The sequence below is a fragment of the Rhinolophus sinicus genome, chromosome 3, assembly GCF_057876585.1.
Source record: "Rhinolophus sinicus isolate RSI-liver-muscle chromosome 3, RSI-T2T, whole genome shotgun sequence".
NCBI lineage: Eukaryota > Metazoa > Chordata > Mammalia > Chiroptera > Rhinolophidae > Rhinolophus > Rhinolophus sinicus.
The window spans coordinates 88,850,626-88,872,137 of record NC_142503.1 but is presented as its reverse complement, the minus strand read 5'-3'; the positions used below and the strand labels follow the sequence as shown (position 1 = coordinate 88,872,137).

The 21,512-nt window shown below is 40.4% G+C and overlaps 1 protein-coding gene and 1 pseudogene across 1 annotated transcript in view; one reads left to right on the top strand and one right to left on the bottom strand.

Annotated features, from left to right (window-relative positions):
* Positions 1-228: 228 nt before the first annotated feature.
* The window catches only part of FBN2 (fibrillin 2), a 266,506-nt gene continuing 245,222 nt past the window's right edge, over positions 229-21,512 (top strand). Inside the window, exons 1-4 of the mRNA XM_019732405.3 lie at positions 229-485; positions 1,304-1,386; positions 6,012-6,110; positions 14,254-14,349. Of these exons, the coding sequence (XP_019587964.1) occupies positions 229-485; positions 1,304-1,386; positions 6,012-6,110; positions 14,254-14,349 (535 nt within the window). The remainder of the gene's footprint in view (positions 486-1,303; positions 1,387-6,011; positions 6,111-14,253; positions 14,350-21,512) is intronic.
* Positions 9,423-11,472, bottom strand: LOC109447746 (heterogeneous nuclear ribonucleoprotein A1-like; annotated as a pseudogene).

Genomic DNA, 21,512 nt, shown 5'->3' with positions numbered 1-21,512 from the left:
ACCGCCGCCGCACTTCGTCGCCCGCTGCGCTAGAGCCCGTTCCCCACCGGCAGCCAGAGGGCTGGCGCTCGGTCCGGGGCTCCCTCTAGAGCAGGGAGCCCGTGCCCCAGGGAGTCTCTGGAGCCGACGAAGAGCTTGTTAGACCCTGACTTTTTCCGGGCCGCGCAGATTTTGTCTTTGAGCGCTCCCTGTCCGCGGACCACGGTCCGCGCGCTCTTGGCGCCCGCGATGGGGAGACGGCGGCGGCTGTGTCTCCAGCCGTACTTCGTGTGGCTGGGCTGCGTGGCGCTCTGGGTGCAGGGCACTGCCGGCCAACCCCAGCCTCCGCCGCCCAAGCTGCCCCGGCCCCAGCCGCCGTCGCAACAGGTCCGGCCGGCGGCGGCGGCAGGCTCTGAAGGCGGGTTCGCGGTGCCCGAGTACCGGGAGGAGGGCGCCGCAGCGGCTAGCCGCGTCCGCAGGCGAGGACAGCAGGACGTGCTCCGAGGGTAGGTGGGCAGGCCGCATCCGGGGAACCTCAGCTTGGCAGCTTTCCATCCTTACTGTCCCTAAACCTAGTTCTGGCGGCTAGAGCCGCGACTCCCACCACTAGGAGACCCCGAAGACTTCCAGGAGCGCTTCCCTCTTTTCCTCCGCAAGTTCACCGGCAAAAAAGCCCCCCTCGGGGAGGTTGGTGGCGGGCGGGTCAGAGGCCCCCAGGGTGTGGATCGAAGAGCATATGCAAAGCCCGTGGTGCTGGAACTGGTTCTGAATGTCGGGTGGAAAGTGGGTTTGAGTCTACGAGGCCCCCGGGCTGGTGGAGCCTGTCTGCTCCCCACCGTCGGGGGCGCCGCTCCCGAGTCTTTTGTTTGAGTACGTGTGCGGGGCTTTCAGTTCACTCTAATCACCAACCCGTGCGCTCCACCTTTCGACACGTCGTCCTTGACACGTCGGGGCCAAAGTTACAGTTGATCAAGTAGGTATGGACTTGGGGACAAGGTCAAGGATTTTCGAAACAGAATGTTCCCTTTGTTCTCTGCATCCGGAAGGTAGAATAGTAGCAAATTATATGTTTCCATGTTTCTTTTTCGTCCTTTAAAAAGGCAGCAACGGAGGGCAGATGAAAGGCAATGTTTAGACGTCTCTGACCATCCCCTACGCCAGTGTCTAGCCCATTTATTTCCATGTCTGCGCCCCCAAACATTTGAAGTGTAGTTTTGGTTGGTTTGTTGTCCCGAAATCTACTCTCATGGCTTTGCTTACAAAAGCCGCGAATGTGTTACTGCACCCTTCCCTACGTGTGTTTGACTTCGCTTGTCCATTGCAGGCCCAACGTGTGCGGATCCAGGTTCCACTCCTACTGCTGTCCAGGATGGAAGACGCTCCCTGGAGGAAACCAGTGCATTGTCCGTGAGTGATTGGCTGGGATTGCAGCTTGGGGCAGCTCTCGGCCCCATCTCGGGTCCAACCTCTTGTATTCAGTCCTTTGATTTAGAATCCAGTGGCCACATAGCAGTGATAATCAGGACGTGGCCCCATTTGAATGGTGGGGAAGAAGCAGCCGGTTTGCATTAGTTCAGACCTCACTTCTAGACTCTGTTGAAGGGCAATAACGATAAAGGTTTCAAAGATAACTTGGAAGTTTTATCTTTCTGTGTCTATTAATACAGACGGATGGGGGAGTACAGCAATTCCCTAGATAACTCAAAACCACTTTTTCCTAAAAGAGTCCAGATAAGACCACAGTGTGGTTATGTAAATTAACTGGCTTTTGACTCTGCGTGAAGTTTAGGCCTGAGGAAGATCAAGCTTTCTTAGGCCTTTGTACAAAACCACTTTATTATCTCTGGTTTCATCTCAACAGCCACATAACATTAGATATGGAAGGAGCACTCAGGGATTTAGGCTTGACCCAGGTTAACAAAATTTTTAAAAGAGAGAACTCTTCCAAACGGCTTCTTTATTTTTTGGAGACATTTAAATTTAGGATTTACAAACCAAAAATCTCATAGTGTATAGTGAGTCTTAGAACTTCAAAAATACTGCATATCAGACCTTAAAAGTTTTGATTATTCAGTTTCCAAAGTGTATACCCAGCTCTCCAACTTCTACTTGGAGAAGTCATTAGTTATCAGCCTCCCAGTAATGGACTATGGGATGTCTTATTTCACATGCCTGTGAATTCACGAGTTGAAGTGTGACTGGCCTTCCTCAGTGTGTTTATATAGTACAGCCACACTTGTCTTTTTGGGAGGAGAGTCACGTATCATAGGCAGTGTATTCACTTAGGGCCAATCTTGACTTTAAATTGACCTTGATGTTCTCTAGGGAAAAGATAATTGTGCCATTGTGAACAGAGAAAAAGGGCAAGCCCCACTGGCCAAAGGATAATAAGGATGTAGCGGCATGTCTGACTCTATATTTATTGGTTTTGTGGCTTTGAGATCGACCCTTAATGTTTTTTTCAGTACAGTTTTTAAAAAGAAATGAAATCTTAAGTGTTGTGGAGACTAGTTTCTTATTTTTTTCTATCCGAAACATCCCCCAATCTCCAGTAATGAGGCAAAAATAGGAAACAACAACTGTGTTCTTTAAGGTGATTCATAAGTAGTTAAGTATACCCTCTCATTATAAGCCTTCGCTTTTATTAAAAAGAAGTATTGCATTCTTTTCTCTCCCACACAGAAGTCATATGTGTGAGGCATTTATGGAGGGTGCATTTACTCCTTTAGGCCAGTAGGGCATTACCATGCTTGCTTAAACTTACATGGTTCCTAGAATCCTGAAACAGAGCTAACGTCACTCACCACACACCTGCCATACTAGCTGGGAGTGACTTAGGCACTGCGGAAAGTCTGACTCACTAAATGTAATGAATGTGACTGCCATTATTGAGTTGGAGAGCAGCCGAGGAGAAAGGATTGGTTTATGGTACGTGTTGAAAATCTGTAAAGTCAGATTTTATTGGGTCAGTGTGGAATGGGAATTCCAGAGAACAGCGCCTTCCAGAATATTTGCAGTAGAAATAAATAAATAAGTAAATAATATATAATATATATTATAATATATACATATTATATATATGGCCCTCAGAGTGTCAGCTTTAAATATTTTTGGTCTTTGAATAACATTGTGCTCTTTATTTGTTTAGAAGATCAGCTTTAGAAATCTCAGAGTAATAGTATTGTAGCCTGCATTTCTACTACTTGAAACATTTGGGTGCCTTTGAGATACATTGGAATGTACATGTATCATAAGTCTATAAAAATCACAGACTTGAAATGATCTTTATATCTCCAAGAAACATTTGCTACACTTGTGTTAAGAGATATCTACAAAAATATTAATTACCACACTTAAAAATATTTCAAATACCCAAGAGTATAAAGTAATACACAAAATAGAGGGAGAATATAATGCCTTTATAATCTCTTGTATGAATCTCACCTAAATTTTAACTTTTAATATTCTGCATTAAATGCAGTAGCCTAATTATTTTGACATTTTAAATGATAATATATGAAGATAAAAACCAAATTGAAACCACGATAGTTGAAATCAACAATTTTGATTCCAGGATTTTCTGATAATAAATTATTTATTATATTTATTGACTTTCCACCATTTCACAAAAGAAAAACTATGAGGCCACATACAAAAATAGGACAAGTAAAATACAAATAGAAAACGGGGACTAAAGATTAATTTTCTCATACGTTTGTACATCAGCATTCCTTCTCTGTAGAAAGATATTAAAATGAGCAACTTCTAAAATTTTAATGTTTTGGCCTTGACCAGGCTTCATGAGGAAAAGAAGATATTAAAAGAAAAAATGTATTTCTCAAACTACTGGAAACCTAGTGCATTTTGATTTCAGTCTCTGTGTTTTGTTGTTATTGTTCTTAACTGTGCCCTGCAAAGATCGCTGAAGTCCTTCCAAGCTTCCAAATATTTGTTTCCGAAAGGATGGAATTGACTTTCTCAATGTTCATAGATTTTTTCAATCTTGTTAGAAAATGAAGCAATGGGAAAGTTTGCTTATTAATTTATTTATTGTGAAATTATGATGTAAAGGGCATTTTGATCAGTGGAATCACAGTGGGAAGGGGTTGGCTCAGAATCGTAGCGCTTGATACCTGAAGAGACATCAGAACACTCTAGTGTAATCCTTTTGTTGTATTTTACCAATGGAAAAAACTAAACCCAGAGAAGTTGTGTTTTTTGTTTTTTGTTTTTTCACCCCAAACTTTCAGTGGATCAGTGGCAGAACAAGAACTGAACCTCAGACTTCTTGCATACCATATAGTCTTGTTTTTATTCGTTTTTTGTTTTTATGTTTTAAATTTATTTTTCAATTACAGTTGAGATACAATGTTATATTAGCTTCAGGCATACAACATAGTCTTTATTGTGCCATGCGTCTTCTCCCAGCATCACTGAAACACCAACACCCAGGTCTTCTCTTTTTCTCCCTGCAGTATTTCTGGATCTCCTGGTTTTGTGTGATTGTGGGAGGGACAGATATTTGGGTGAGGCATACCACCGTCTGAGATACATGTGAGGAGAAAGGGCCTAAGCACTCTCGCTTCTCACTGGCCCGTAGATGCAGTCTGCGTACCTGTGGCCATGACAGGCATCTGTCTGAGGACAACCGATCTCCAGCACATCAGATCTTCTTTGGGTTTAGGACCTGGGTCAGGAGCACTTTGTGTATCACCGACGCCTGGACTAAATGTCTGCCTGCTGGAGATGAGGGGGCTTTGAATTAAAACAATATTTTAGTGAACATTTGTCATTGGGAAGTTACTGGTGACCAGAAACACTAGTACGTTTTTTAAGAATCGTCAGTTCCATGGTAGGAGCCATGTCCTTGCCTAAATCAGTTTTCTATCTTCATGCCATGATCTATGACATTGCTGGCCATATCAAGTGGATGTCAAAAGGCAGTCTGGAGAAGAGAAACAATTACAGAGTTAGTTTGCTTCTACAGAACATGCCCTTCACATGATTGGGGAGGGGCTCAGATCCCTTTGAAAGTTGTGAGATCCTTCCCTAGCACAAGACATATGAACACGCATATTCGCATCGATGTGTACAGCTAGTTTCGGGGCGTTCCCAGACTCTCCTCTTCTTGTCTTCATGCATCCAGTCATGGAGCATTAAAGCACATATCTTTTGTGGACAAAGAAAATTCATTCGTGGGTATAGAGATAAATCTCTCAGCTCCTAAATGAACTGATTAAGTATGGGAGAGCCTCCCCATTTGAATGTGTTCAGCTAACGATTTTGAGGCTCCATGGTATGTGCTGTGTCAGTGAGCCTAACATTCTTTGCCACGATGACCCTCCTACCGCGGAGGTCACAGCTGCAGGAGGCTGTGACTCTCCCTCCATCAAAATGTCGCAGCAGCTTTTCTGAGCAGCAGGAATAGGCTAGGTTGTGGAGATAATATGGGAGAAGAAAGGCTGGAGGAAGGAGAGAGGGAATTATTAAGGGGAACAAAGATTGATGATGGGGCAGGTCAGATACCAGCCGAGAAGGAATGTGCACTGAACCCCTGAGGCTTGGCCAAGTCATTAGGGCCTGGAGTCTCCAACTCAGCCAATTTCACATTTTCTGTCTCCTGTGAAGGTCCTTTACAGAGTGGGCTGTGTTTTCTGAGCATATGCAGGACCTCTGGGTTTCCTCAACCCTCCCAACTCCTAGGGTCAAGACTATCTTCTTGGGGTGAATTCTGCATATAAACTTTGCATTGAATGGAAAAGATGACCTCTATTGATAGGAGAGTTAAAGAATTAGGATTATGGAACTTGAAATAGCTTCATTTGTTTGCACATTATCATAAAGATATTGTGAAACTTCTTCTCATGTCTACAATGGGTAATTTCATTGCAAATCTGAAATCAGACTTTATATATCACATATTTTATATCTTAGTTTTTCAGGCTTATTGTTTTTAACTATAACTTTCTTGTGTTGTAAACTGTGGTTTATTACCTAATTATTTATTTGCTTCCCTATTGTGCTTTCTACAGCAATTTGTAGAAATAGTTGTGGAGATGGATTTTGTTCCCGTCCTAACATGTGTACTTGTTCCAGTGGCCAAATATCACCGACATGTGGATCAAAATCAAGTATGTTTCTTATGTGACCTTATTTACTGCACTATCCTTAAGCTTGAATAAATTCTAAATGTCCTTTTCAATGAGGATATAAATCCATGATTATTTTCCTCACTAGCTGGGTCAGTATTAATCTTTGGAGTAAAAATCTTTGCTGACTTAGTTGTTGCCACCAAAAACTAAGGGGTAATAAGGTAATGATTTTCATTAAGAAAAACGATTTAATTCTGGCCCAGAAGCTATGAGTTTATGCAGTAAGAGCCTGGATTCAGTGGAGAAGTAATTCTTTGTGATTAATGGCTATAACTTACTGGGTTTTCTCAATGTACCAGGTGCTCTTTTAAGTATTTGACTCTATCATTTATTTAATCCTCACATGAACAGTGTGAGATAGTATTATTTACCCCATTTTACAGAGAAGGAGATTGAGGCACACATTAATTAAGTAACTTGCCCAAGGTAACCTAGATTTGAATCCAGGCGTTCTGATACCTGAACCTATAGATTCAAACCCTAGACTCTTTATTGCTTTACTTAATTCCTGCGGCTCATATCCTGTTTTGTGGATTAACTAAAGGGAAGAGATAAGAAGGTTAGGAAAAAACAACAAGTATTTACTGTGTACTGACCATATACTTTACATATATTAACTTATTTTGCTTTACACATATTAACTCCCAACAACTCTGTAAGATCACTGTAACAGTGGACTAAGATTGTGTTATCCACAACCCATTTAGAAAGTATTGGGTTTTTAAGGTCCAAGGTTAATCTTTTAGGCCAGAGTTTAAGATAACATAATAACAAGGAGGAAGCAGATGCTATTTATTTAATTGCACAATAACTAAATACATCATTATGTCTGCCTCAAACTAGTATGAAGTTGTTAAACTTTTGACATTTCTTTCTACATAGTTTCCCCAAAAAAAGGTAATAGAGAATTCCTCTGACTCAGGAATATCAGATTCAAAATTTATACAAGAAATGTCATTGCTTCTGATGAAACTTCTGATTAAAACTCATTTCACTTTCTTTGAAACTAATCTGTCATTTTCACAGCCTTTTGATGGCAATTACTCGAAATTCGTTGAGATTTTCTCGATCACTGTGATTAGCAAATTAATTTCCTTTACTCCCTTGTCTGACTGCTTGGAAGACACTCTTACCCGTATCTTCATTATCCTATTCTTTTCTCTCTCTCCTATATGCCCTCAGCAAAAAACTCAGTCCTAGAGAAATTTTACAGTTCAACTTCTTAATTTCTCTACCTGGGCAGCTGAACATTCACTGGCTCAGTTTATGGTATTTAATTTAGTAGGGGATCCATGAATTCACTCCCTTTCCATCAGGAACTTTTCTGTTCTTTTCAGTCCTCATCCTGCCTCCACCTCCCTCAAGCATTCATCACTATTCATCATCATTAACCACTATCTTCTTGAAATGCTTTCCTTTCCCTTCACTTACGTAATATCAATGGCCCACAATTCTTTTCTTGGTTATTATTTTTTAGTGTCCTTTCTGTGTCTTCTTCTTTAGCTTTCCATTCAAAGTTTGGTGTTCCCAAGAGTTCTGTCGTCTGTGGGTGAACTCATTTACATACATGTCTTTGACTACTGCCAAGATGTTGGTCACTCCTACCAATCTCTAGCATAGATCCTTCCACTGAGCTCACATTCATATGTTCCATTTCCTACTCGACATCTCCTGAATGCATCTGAATTTGGTAGCCTGAAACTTTGCTGGTCACAGTCTGCTTCTTCCACAATTTCTCTTGACTCAGCAAATGACACTGCCATCTACCCAGTACTTAAGCAACTGCTTCTCTTTTTCTCACATCAACTCTTTTTATTTTTTAAAAAGATTTTTATTAAAATATAGCTAACATACAACGTTATATTAGTTTCAGGTGTCTACAATATTTATTCAACATTTATATACCTAAAGAAGTGATCACCGTAAGTCCATCAACCATCTGACACTGTATCACGCTACACAATATTATTGACTGTATTTCCCATGCTGTACATTATATCCCCATGACTTACTTGTTTTATACCTGGAAATTGGAAACTCTTATTCCCCTTCACCTTTTTCCTCCCTTTCAAAAATTTTAAATTACATTTGACATTCAATATTATTTTATATTAATTTCAGGTGTGCAGCATAGTAGTTGATATTTATATAATTTAAGAAGTGATCCCCAGACCAGTCTAGTGCACAACTGGCACTATACAGTTATTACCATATCATTGACTATATTCCTTATGCTTTACTTTACATCCTCATGACTATGTTGTAACTGCCAATTTGTGCTTCTTAATGCCTTCATCTTTTTTACCCTGTCCTCCAACCCTCCTTCCATCTATCACCCCAATCTAGTACCCATCTGACACCATACATAGTTATTACAATACTATTGACTATATTCCTTATATTATACTCTACATTCCCATGACTGCTATGTAACAACCAATTTGTACTTCTGAATTGCTTCGCCTTTTTCACCAATTCCAAACCCCCTCCTGTCTGGCAACCATCAAAATGTCTTCTGTATCTATGAGTTTGTTTCTTTTTGTTTGTTTGTTTATTTTGTTCTTTAGATTCCACATAAAAGGGAAATCACATTGCATCTGTCATTCTCTATCTGACATACTTCACTCAGCACAATACCCTCTAGGTTCATCCATGCCGCTGCAGGTAGCAAGAACCCATTCCCTTCCATGGCTGAGCAATATTCCATTGTATATATGTACCACCTCCTCTTTGTCCATTCTTCCACTGACTGACAATTGGCTGCCTCCACATCTTTACATTTGTAAACAATGCTGTAATGAACATATGGATGCACGTGTCCCCTCGAAGGAGTGTTTTGGGTTTCCTCGGTTAATTACCCAGAAGTGGGATTACTGGATCCTTCTTTATTACTTGTTACAGCCTTTGTTTTAAGTCTATATTATCTGGTATAAGTATTGATACCACTGCTTTTTTTTTTTTTTTCCGTTTCTACTTTCATGAAATATCTTTTCCCCATCCCTTTGCTTTCAGTCTCTCTGTGTCTTTCAATCTGAAGTGAGTCTTTTGTAGGCAGCATATGTAAAGGTCTTGTTTTTTTATCCATTTGGCCACCCTATCTTTTGATTGGAGCACTTAACCCATTTGCATTGAAAGTGATTATTGATAGATATGTAGTTATTGCCATTTTATTATTCATATTTATTCTTTTTTTTCTTCTTAAAGAAGTTCCTGTAAGATTCCTTATAATACTGGTTTGATGGTGATGAACTCCTTTAGCTTTCTCTTGTCTGGGAAGCTCTTTATCTGTCCTTTGATTCTAAATAATAAGCCTTGCTGGGTAGAGTAATCTTGGTTATTTATCGTTGTTTTTTTATCACTTGGAATATTTCTTGCCACTCCCTTCTTGCCTGCAAAGTTTCTGTTGAGAAGTCAGCTGTCTTATAGGAGCTCTCTTGTTGATAAATAGCTGCTTTTCTCTTGCTGCTTTTAAGATTCTCTCTTTGTCTTTAACCATCGGCATTTTAATTATGTGTCTTGGTGTGGGCCTCTTTGGGTTCATCTTGTTTGGGACTCTGAGCTTCTTGGGCTTGTATGTATATATTTCTTCCACTGGGTTAGGAAAGTTTTCAGTCATTATTTTTTCAAATAGGTTTTCAATTCCTTGCTTTTTTTATTCTCCTTCTGGCACCCTTATGATACAAATGTTGTTATGCTGGATGTTGTCCCAGAGGTCTCTTAAGCTATCCTCATTTTATTGGATTCTTTTTTTTCTTTCTTTCTTTTTTTAAAGACACATTCATTCAGTGTCACGATCAGAGTATGACATTTGGCAATCAACAGCATGGGTACAAAAAGAAAAATCTTCATTAAAACCCTTTGTTGGAATGCTTTATACTTTCCACAGAACAGAAACTAAAATGACCTGTTATACAATTAGTCACAAATACAGTCCTTGAGTTTTTTGCCCATACACATGAGTATTGTCTAAAACATGTCTTTTTTGTAACATCTAGGCCTTGCCACCACTGTGCTTGGCTGAGTTCACAAATCTGTTGTAACCTGTACCTTCCCTGTCACTTGTCTGGCATCCTCTTCTGCTAAGCTTTGTTTCCTGGCAGTAATTAAAACCTTCTGCCACTGCCATAGCCACTGCTGCTGCTGGAACCACCACAGCCACTTTGGTTTTGTGGTTTAGCAAAGTATTGGCCTCCACGACCACAGGGGCCAGAGCTTTGCCTCCAAAGTTTCCTCCTTTCATGGGTCCACAATTTGAAGATTGATTGTTGTAATTGCCAAAATCATTGTAGCTTCTGCCACCTCCACAATTGCTTCCATCATTACCAAATCCATTATAGCCATCCCCACTACCACCATATACTCACCACCACGACTGCCACAAAAGACACCTCGACCACTGAAGTTTCCTCTACGACCAAAGTTGTCATTCCCACCAAAAGCACCTCTTTGACCACCACCAAAGTTTTCAGAACCACTTCGACCTCTTTGGCTGGATGAAGCACTAGCCATCTCTTGTTTAGATAGGGCTTTCCTTACTTCACAGTTGTGGCCATTCAGTGTGGTATTTCTGAATGACAATCTTGTCTACAGAGTCACGATCATCAAAGGTGACCAAAGCAAAGCCTCTCTTCTTCCCACTGCCTCGGTCAGTCATGATTTCAATCACTTCAGTTTTCCCACACTGTTCAAAATCATCTCTTAGGTGATGTTCTTCAGTCTCTTCTTTAATACCACCCACAAAAATGTTTTCCACAGTGAAGTGGGCACCAGGGGTTTGAGAATCTTCTCCTGAGACAGCCCTCTTTGGTCCCACAGCTTTTCCATACTCCTGTGTGGCCTCGCCCTCATGGTTGCATCCACTTTCTCCATGGTGGCATAGGTGACAAACCCAAAGCCTCTGGAGCACATGGTGTTTGGATCTCTCATTACCCACAGTCTGTGAGCATTCCACATTGCTCAGAATGGCTCCTCAGACTCTCATCAGTTGTTTCAAAGCTCAAACCTCCGATGAAGTGCGTCAGCAGCTGTTCAGGCTTTTTAGGAGACTCTGACTTAGACATGATGACCGTGGGAAGGGAAATTTTAACAATGCTTACTGGCGGCATAAACTGACAGAAAAGCTGGATTCTTTTTTCTTTTTGCCGTTCTGATTGGGTGTTTTCTGCTACCTTATCTTCTAAATCACTGATTCAATCCTCTCCATCTAATCTGTTGATTCCCTCTAATGTATTCTTCATTTCAGTTATTGTATTCTTTATTTCTGAATGGTTCTTTTTTATTTTCTATCTCCATTTTTATTTTTTCTTTCTCTTTTTGAAGTTCTCCCTGAGATCACTGAGCATCCTATGTGTTTTGAACTGTGCGTCTGGTAGATTGCTTGTCTCCATTTTGTTTAGTTCTTTTACTGGAACTTTGGTCTGTTCTTTTATTTAGGACATGTTTCTTTATTTCCCCATTTTGGCTGCCTTCCTGTTTGTTTCTGTGTGTCAGGCAGGGCTGCTTTGCCTACCAGTCTTAGTAGAGTGGCCTTATGTAGTAGGTGTGCTGTGGGACCTACTGTGGTAACCAGCGATGCAGTCTCCCTGGTCACCAGAGCCAGATGCTCCAGATGTGTCCCTTGTGTGGGTTGTGTGTGCCCTCCTGTTGTAGTTGAGCCTTGGTTGCTGTTTGCAAGTCAATAGGAGGGATCGACCCTCAAGTTCCTTGGTTGTGAGGACTGGCCGTGGCTACAGTGGAGGAGCTGTGGTGCAGGGGCTGACTATACAGAAAAAGATTCACTTTAGCAGGGCTCTTGTGCCTGCTCAGTCTGCCCTTTGGGGGTGTCATTCTTGAAGGCAGCCGGGTGATGCTCCAGTTCAGTCCAAAGCTGGCCACTGGGCTTGCCAACCCTGAAGCCCCCTGGGAGGGCACCTGCTGGAGGCCAAGTTCAGCTGTAGCCTGTGCCCTGCCTGGGGCCACCTGACATGAGGCACAAAGCAATCTGCAAATGGCCTCTGCCCATGCTATGCTTGAAGGTGTCTTGAGAGGCCGAGCAGCAAACCAAGGCTGACTGTTGCTTGTTCTAGGCTTAGAGCTGCTCAGTCAGCTGCTTGTTCGAGGCTTAGAGCTGTTCCAGCTCATTTTGGAGTCAGAAGATTTACTTCTGTAGGATGTATTTTCCTTGAATTGGATATTTAGTACAGTTTTATAACCCTTATAGATACTATAAATTTGGTGATTGATAATTTTTATATCTTTTGTTCTTTGCAGTTCAGCAGTGCAGCCAGATGCTTCTTATTTGGGTTTTGTGAACCTTTGAGAGATTTTAGGAAAATTTGTAGCATGAGCCAAGGTAGGCTGTTTATATGGAAATGCCACTGTAAGGGGCTTGGGTGTGCCCAAAAGTTGGGTGGGGTGTACTCTTAGGGAATCACTAGGGTGAGCTAGACGAAATGTGATAGCTAGCTTGATGGAGACTCAGATATAGCATCTGCCTGTGTCTGGACACAGGGGAGGGGGAGTGTTCAACAAAGAAATAATGGCTTCTGCCAGCTCCTCTGTCCTGAAGAAGCTGTTCCTCCAGCCCTCACCCTGAAGCTAGATAACTCAGTTTCACCTGTATGTCCCTGGTGCCTTTCAAGCTGCTGCCCCAGCACTGGAGCTCAGAGCAACTAAGTCAGTGCACAGGCCCTTTAGGAGGAGCGCCTTGGAGTGCAGCCACCACCTTCTCACTCAACCACAATCTCCGCTCGTTTTCACAGCCAGAAGTTATGGGGACTTCTCTCCCCAGCACTGGCAGCCTGGGCTGGGGAGGGGCTGGGACCCCTTGCTCCTCGGGGAGATCTCCACAGCTGAGATATCCCTCCCAGTTTTCAATGGTCACATGCAGGTAGGTATTGAACCAGCTCATTTTGCGTCTCTGCCCCTCCTACCAGTCTCAAGGTGGCTTCTTCTGTATTGCTGTAGTTATCGGGCTTCAATTCAGCTAGACTTCAGGTGATTCTCAATAACTGTTGTTCTGTCATTCAGTTGTAATCGATGTGGTCCTGAGAGGAGGTGAGCACAGCATTTAACTACTCTGCCATCTTGACTGGAAATCCTCACATCAACGCTTTTTAATAAGACCTGCAGGTTCTACTGGAAATATATATCTCAAATCCATCTTTCCCTCGCCATTGCTACCATGTGGTTCAAGCCACCTTTATCTCTCACCTGGACTATGGCAGTAACTTCCTGAGGGGTTCCCTAGCTTCTAATCTTCCCTTCTTCAGATCCATTCTCTGCAAAGTAGCTAGAGTGATCTTTAAAAATAACAAATCATATCACTTTACTGTCTTATTTATATCCTTTCAATGATGCCCTGTTGAATTTGGGATATAATACAAACCCTTTCATGGCAGGGGAGGCTTGCATTATCTAGCTGGCCACTGCCTACTTTTCTAAGATTATCTCTTTCCAATCTGCCTCTTTATAATCATGTGAATTTTTCAGTTAGTCAAAGGAAACCCTATACCACCCCAAGGTCTTTTGCTTTGCTGGGTCCTCTCCCTGTGAGGTTCCTTCCTGGTACTCCTCATGCCTGGCTCATTCTAGTCCTTCAGAATTCAGTCTAATGTTACATCAGAGTGGCCTTGTCTGGTTCCTGTGTCCAGGTTCCTTCTTGGCTCTAGGCTATCCTCCTTCACAACATAGTTTCCTTCAGAGAACATATCATAATCTATAATGACATCATGGTATTTGTTTACTTGTGTTTTATCTGTCTGCCTTTGAGAATGTAAGCCCCATGAGAGTGGATACCAAGTCCACCATGATGCCAGGGCACTTGGCTCCTGTGGCAGGCATTCAGCCCCAGCATTCTGCAGGGATACCTGCATCTTAGAAACAAACTATGCTACCGGTCACCTTACATTTATTTCCTTTAACACGGTTAGTCTAATGTATTTTAAGCACATACTTAATAACATGTTGTAACATTTGCTCATGTGAGCATTTACAACAAAGAAATACAGATAATGCTGGAGTCATCACATTTACTTCTGTAGGATGTATTTTCCTTGAATTGGATATTTAGTACTGTTTTATAACCCTTATAGATACTATAAATTTGGTGATTGATAATTTTTATATCTTTTGTTCTTTGCAGTTCAGCAGTGCAGTGTGAGATGCATGAATGGTGGGACCTGTGCAGATGACCACTGCCAATGTCAGAAAGGATATATTGGAACTTATTGTGGACAACGTAAGGAACATGGGAATAAACTTGATTTATTAGAAACAATTAAATTGAGTGGGAATTTCACACTGAGTCATACTAAAAGGTCTTGTAAAGACTAAGATCCTTTAGGAAAGGAATTTTATGTAGTAAGCCATACCTTAAAACTGGATTTCTAATTTTTATCTATAAGATTTTTTCTAACTCCTTAAAGATTTTTGTGTTTTATAGTATTGATGTTGTTGAATACCACCAGTACTTCATCAAATTTGACACATATCACCAGTAAATATTTACTTGTTTTTCTTTTCTCTCTCTCTCTCTCTCTCTCTCTCTCTCTCTCTCTCTCTCTCTCTCTCTCTCTCTCTCACACACACACACACACACACACACACAATTTTTTAGGATATCCCAGAATTGACCCTAGAAGAGCCAGTCTTATAAGTTGTCTTTGGCTCAAATATATTTAATTATTTAGTTCCATAGTACAAGGCTATGAAATGATTTTTTAGAAATCATGTGTCATTGTGAAAGAAGGAGCTTTTATCCAGCAACACTCTTGTTTTCACTCACTGGAGAATATCCTGTGCTAATCAAGAAACAACTTTTTGGCAAGGATGCAAGGATTGTAGCTCCTGGATTGTGACACCTCATTGGGGAATACTTTAGGTTAGTGTTCCCCAAATTGTGGGACTCTTACGGGAATCCCCATGTTTTTAAGTATGCATGAGTGAAAGGACATGACATTAAAGAAAGCTGAATCATAATTAAAAGAAAGTCCCTTTTCACTTCATTTATATTTCATCGTAGGCAGAGTCTAGTTTTGCTGTTAATCTTCAAGGGCTCCCTAAGAATTGCTCATCCACCTTTTGAAAACTGAGTGTTAGGTGTGCAAGAATATCCAGCTTGTTTTAAATTAAACTTACTTTACTTTTGTTGCAGTTAAAATCTTTTGAAATTGTAGTAAAAAATATATATCATAAAATTTTCCATTAACCATTTTTAAGAATACAGTTCAGTGGTATTACGTACATTCACATTGTGCATCCATCACCACCATCTATCTACAGACGGTTTTCATATTGCAGAACTGAAACTCTGTACCCATTAAGTACTAACTCCCCACATTTCTCTCTTACTCCAGCTCCTAGCACCCATCATTCTACTTTCTGTCTCTATGAATTTGACTACTCAAGGTTCCCCATATAGGTGGAATCATACAGTGTTTGTTCTTTTGTGCCTGGCTTATTTTATTTAGCATAGTTTTGTTCATGGTTCATTCATGCTGTCGCATGTGTCAGAATTTCCTTTCTTTTTAAGACTGGATAATATTCCATTTTATGTGTGTACCATATTTTGCTTATCCACTTATTCATTGAGGGGCACTTGAGTTGCTTCCACCTTTTGGCTATTGTGAATTGAATAATGCTGCTGTGAACATTGGTGCACAAACATCCATTTGAGTCCCTGTGTTCAGTTCTTTTGGATATATACCCAGAAGTGGAATTGCTGGATCATATGGTAGTTCTATTTTTAATTTTTTGAGGAACTGCCATACCATTTTTCATAGTGGCTGCACCATTTTACAATCCCGCCAGCAGTGCAGAAGTGTTCCAATTTCTCTACATCCTCGCCAACACTTGTTTCTGCTTTTTTTGTTTTGTTTTGCTTTGCCTTTTGTTTTATTTTGTTTTGCTTTGCTTTGCATTTTGTTTTGTTTTGTTTTGATGATAGGTATCCTGATAGATGTAAAGTGGTATTTCCTTGTGGTTGTTGAAGTTATTTTTAAGGTTGCCTTCTAGTTTGGATAATTATAGCTGTCTGTTTATAAGTGCTATAAAGCTTTCTTTTAAAATAATTTTAAATGAATTGTGAATCAATTTAAAGAAAAACATTCTGGTAAGGTCAGGAGTAGGCCAACTTTTTCTCTAAAGGCTAGACAGCAAATATTTTAGACTGTGTGGACTCTGTCCCAACTACTCAGCTCTGCCCCAGTAGTGCAAAAGTGACCAGAGACAGCATGTAAATGAAGGAGCTTGGCTGTGTTTCGGTAAAACTTTATTTGTGGATGCTGACATTTGAATTTCATATAAATTTCACTGTCCCCAAAACGTTCTTCTTTTGTGTTTCAACCACATAAAAATGTAAAATCCCCTCGTAGCTCTTGGGCAGTACAAAAACAGGCAGTGGGCCAGATCTGGCCTGTGGGTCACAGTTTGCAGGCCTCTTGTGTAGTGGTCCTTAAGTATGGCAAACACTGTTAGAGTAATCTGAGATTGAATGAAGTTTGGGAAATGGAGTGTTAAAGTATTTAATGGAATACAGTGCATTGAGGCCAGCTTTCTTGCGAAAACTAGGAGTTGCCAATGTAATGATTTTTTTTTTAGGCTAGGGTTGGCCAGGTGAGAGCAAGAAAGAGCTGGACAACAGTAGAGCAGGAATTGTAGCAAAGTGTCTTTTTCTGTGGGTGATTTTTTAAAAAAATCTATATTTTTTTCATACATTCAGGTTTTTCCAAATTTTACACAGTGGACTCCAGTTTATAATCATAAAAGAGAAAAAACGTCTGTTGTGATCAGAATATGAACAGGCAGATTTGTACCTTTTTTTATACTACACAAGTGTGAGGAGAGCTGATCATCTCTCTTTTACAGAGTTCAGTAGCCAGAAAAGACAAAGTTATCCTCTCGAACTCAGCTTTTCATTCTGCAGGGGGAAAACAATCGTAATTACTTTAGAACTACAGGAGGAACAGCCTTGCTTCAAGTCATCTTTCAGAGTATTTGCTCAAATCTATTCTGAAATGAGCCGCTTTCAGCCTGAATTCAGCTGCTGTACCTGGATAGGGTAGATGCGTGTATGTCTGTATTTTCCTGAAGGTTCTGCAGAAAGAGCTCTTGTGGGTGTGTCCCTTCCTTGCTCCTCACACAGAAATGGGAAGCTGGGGGATGGCAAGTAGTTTCTCTTCCTGGAGGAGTTGCCTTTATGTTCTTCTGCCCCTGTGTCCGACCATAGTGATGTTACCACATTTTCCACTCAGGGTAAAGCGAAAAGCACTGGGTCAGAAAAGCAGCGTATACCTGATAATTTGTTTTCTAGGTATCATCTTATGAGATGAAGTCATCCTTGCCTAACGCTTATCTCCGGGGTAATAGAACATATGATACAAGCAGAATATGTAACTAACACAATTCATTAGTCAGCAAATAGAAGGTAAAGGTAAGATAAATACTGTGTTACCCCGAAAATAAGACCTAGCCAGACAATCAGTTCTAATGTGTCTTTTGGAGCAAAAATTAATGTAAGACCCTGTATTATATTATATTATATTATATTATATTATATTATATTATATTATATTATATTATATTATATTATATTATGTAAGACCAGGTCTTAGAGTAAAATAAGACTGGGTCTTATATTAAGTTTTGCTCCAAAAGACACATTAGAGCTGATTGTCTGGCTAGGTCTTATTTTTGGGGAAACATGGTAGTACATATCAGCTTATGAAGGAGTCTTAGGAAGACATAGTCTAAGTTGTTTCATATAGAGAATGTGTTACAGTACTGAGAGTAAGGAATGTAACCGTTTTCAGCTTGTGAGTCCAGTGAAGTTCTGGAAATACAGAGGTTGCTAAAAAAATGTATACATATTTTAATAAAGGAAAAACTGTATTAAAATTGTAATACTCAACATACACCAATAACAAAAGATGAATACAAATCATGTGTATACATTGTTTGGCACCCCCAGTATTTGTTAGCAAATACTGGTGGTGCCAAAGGATTATAAAACATTTAAACTGCTTAGCTGCTTTCCCAGGAATGTAGAAAGCATTCTTTAGAAAGCACTCTTTTCATTTTGTTCAGCCATGTTTATTAACTACTGTGTGTCCCACACTGTGCAAGGTGCTGGGAGTATATCAGTGAGCAAAAAGATGATGCTCCAGCCTCACAGAGCTTGTATTCTGGTGAGGAAAACAATTAACAAGTAGATGAAAAAGCAAATACCTAGAATTAGGTAATGAGAAGTTCTAGAAGAATAAAGCAGAGTAGGCGAGAGAGAGTCTGGGTCAGGATAAGCAGTTCTCTACTGTTTTACACTGGGGATCTCTGAGAAGGGGACTTTGAACACAAACCTGAATCTGTGCTTTTAGATCTATGGGAAAAGTATTCTAGGCAGAGAGAAAAGCAAATTCAAAGAACCTGTGGTGGGAATAGACGCCTGTGTTTTGGAAACAGTAAGCAGACCCATGTGGCTGCAGGAAAGGACATGGTAGGAGGTGAGTTCAGAGATTGAGGCATAGGGCCTTATAGACTAAGGAAAGAAATTTGGATGATGCCCTCAATATTAGGGGAAGCCATTAGGACATTTGAGCAGTGGAGTGATACTATCTGACTGACATTCTAAAAGCAAATCACTCTGGCTGCTGTGTTGAAACTGGATCGTAGAAAGAGCAAGAGCGAAAATGAAAAGACCAGTTAGGAGGCCACTGCAGTGGTGTTGGTGAGTGATGCTGTAGTGATTGAGGATGTAGTAAGTGATTAGAGTCGGCTTGTGTTTTGGAGGTAGAATCTATGGAAGGAAGTGCACGGTGATGGAATGGGTGTGGTGGGTCAGAAAAAAAGCAAAAGCAAAAATCCATAGTGACAACTCGAGGATTTTGGTGGCGCTCTAGGCTGAATGGTGATGTAATTTCCTGATACGGGAAAGACTAAGCAGGGAGTGGGTTGGATGGGGGTTGAGTGGTATTGAGAACATGCGATATCAAGAGTTCTGTTTTGGAGTTGAAAGTTTAGAAAGTCTGTTAGACCTCCAAGTGGAAAGATCTATGAACTGAGATCTTCGGAGAGAGGTCAGAGACAGAGATAGGAATTTGAGAGCATATAGATTGACTTTTTATATAGGTAGTATTTTAATCATAGTCCTAGACGAAGATCGCTGGGAAGTTGGTGTAGATAGAGAAGTGGGTTGAAGCCAGAGCTCTGATTCAGCCCAACATTTTGAGATGGAGAAGAGGATGAGAAGCCAGTAGAGAAGAGTGAGAAAGAGTAGACAATGAAATAGGGGGAAAACAGGGAGAGTGTAGTATCCTGGAAGACAAAGGAAGAAGGCAGAATCCATAGCAAAGATTCATATTTCCTATGTCAAAACAATAGGCTTTTGTTTCTTCTTTTTCACGTTTTAACCTGGTGTAGCATGCTATTTTTACCTGATATGTCTGTGTAGAAGTAGCAACCATAATACGTCCAAGTGTCTGTACCTATGTTAGTGGTAGAGGAGTCTGTCTAATAAAAACATATACTTATCATATTGCTTAATACAAAGTAGGTGCTCAGTAAATATTGAATAAAAACACTCAAGCTTCTACACTACATGATCAGTGTTCTGTTTCACAGGCAGACCAATATGAAACAGGGTACGCTTTTCCCTTCTGCCCAGGTTGTGGTAGGCAGTTTAGAAACCAGCTCATATTTCCAGCTATAGTATGTGTTTTTCTCTCTTGCCTTTTGATTTGTCCCATACCAGGTGTAAGTATTTTTTCTTCTTGGGTGGTCAGCATTCTTTCCACGGTGGAAATTTAGGCATGTTCAAGTTTCTTTCCAACTCCAGTTAACATGAATTTCTGTTTCTGTTATGTTTTGTTACCAAAAAAAATTATTTTATAAAATAACTTTTATTATTACTCATTCAAGAGTAGGAAAATGACCGTTCTTTGTTGCTGTTCCAATTTTATATGTATTGTCTACTTCTCTTCTTTTGCTGTTGCTGTTCAGGGTAAACTTTGGATGTTGTAGAGTAAGTCTTGTGTCTCATAAAAATACTCTGTAGTGTAAAAGAGGAAGGGGCCGAAGGCTTGTAGCACAACTTTAATATGCAATGACTGTGCACGTTGTTTTAGACACCATTTTATTTAATCCTCGCACTCCTACGAGGTAGAGCCCATTCACACTATTTTATAGGCTGAGGATTGGAAAGGTGTTGTGATTAGGACGTGCTGGGGACAGCAGAACTCCTGATCTGTTCACTGAATCATTCTGCCTCCCCAAACAGTGGGAAAAAAAGGCTGTGAAATTTTGACATATGGCAGTATCTTTTTTTTTTTTTTTTTTTTTTTTTAAGTGTCTGTAGTACATCGAATACTACAGTAGATGATGGGGGTACAAAAGCAGACTGCTCTGGTCCCTGTCCTGGATGAGCTCACTCTCCTGTGAGAGGAATGTAAGCAAATGGCTATATCAGGGGGTCTCATCCTTTTTGTTCACAGTACCCGTTTGCATTTTTTAAATTATTGAGGTTCTTGAAGATCTTTTGTTCACATGGGTTATCATATATCTATCGATATTTATCAGACTGAAAATTAAAATTGAGAAATAAAAAAAATTGCTTACTTCATTTAAAATAACAAAATAAAATAAAACCATGTTGCATGCTAACAAATTTTTTCTTATGAACAATAACTGTGTTTTCCAAACTTCCAAAAAATTAATGATAAGAGAGGCATTGTTAGTCTAATCTTGATAGGTTAAACTAGGCATAATCTCCATCCACCACGTGAGCTCTTTCCAGGAGAAGCGCCAGGCTTCTCCCGCCCTGTTCTCCTACCTGCCATTTGGAAGCTGTGTTTTGGAAAAGCCTGAGAGAAGCCCTTCCTCCACTTACCCTGGGATAGACCCCGAGTGTCAATCGTGAATGCTTTTTCCCACACATGTTTTAAAGGCTAACAGATGTCTGATGAAAGAATATGTCTGGGAAAGTGACTTTCATTTACACTTCTTACAGCTTGGTAATATTTCAAGGAAATTCCTCACATTATAATTAATTACATTAGATGAGTGTTGCCTTTTTGCAGTATATCATTTTAGCAATCAAAATCTTCAAATCCTGGCAATTGTTACACACTACTGCAAGTTCTCTGTCAGGTTTCTATTTTCTTCCAGAGTTCCTGTCCACCCCCACCATTGTCATGCTTCTGACGACTTTTTTCCCTTTCTTTTATCCTCTATATTTTCTCATCGAATTTACTGCCCAACCCATATTTCCAGGTAGTGGTGAGCAATAAGTGCTTTGTAGAACTCAGCTTGGGACAGTTAAAGAAGCAGAAAGGTGTTCCTAGAGAAACATGGTTATGCAAATGTATACAGTCCTTGTGTTTGAGCAAACCCTGATGCAGACGAAGAATTTTA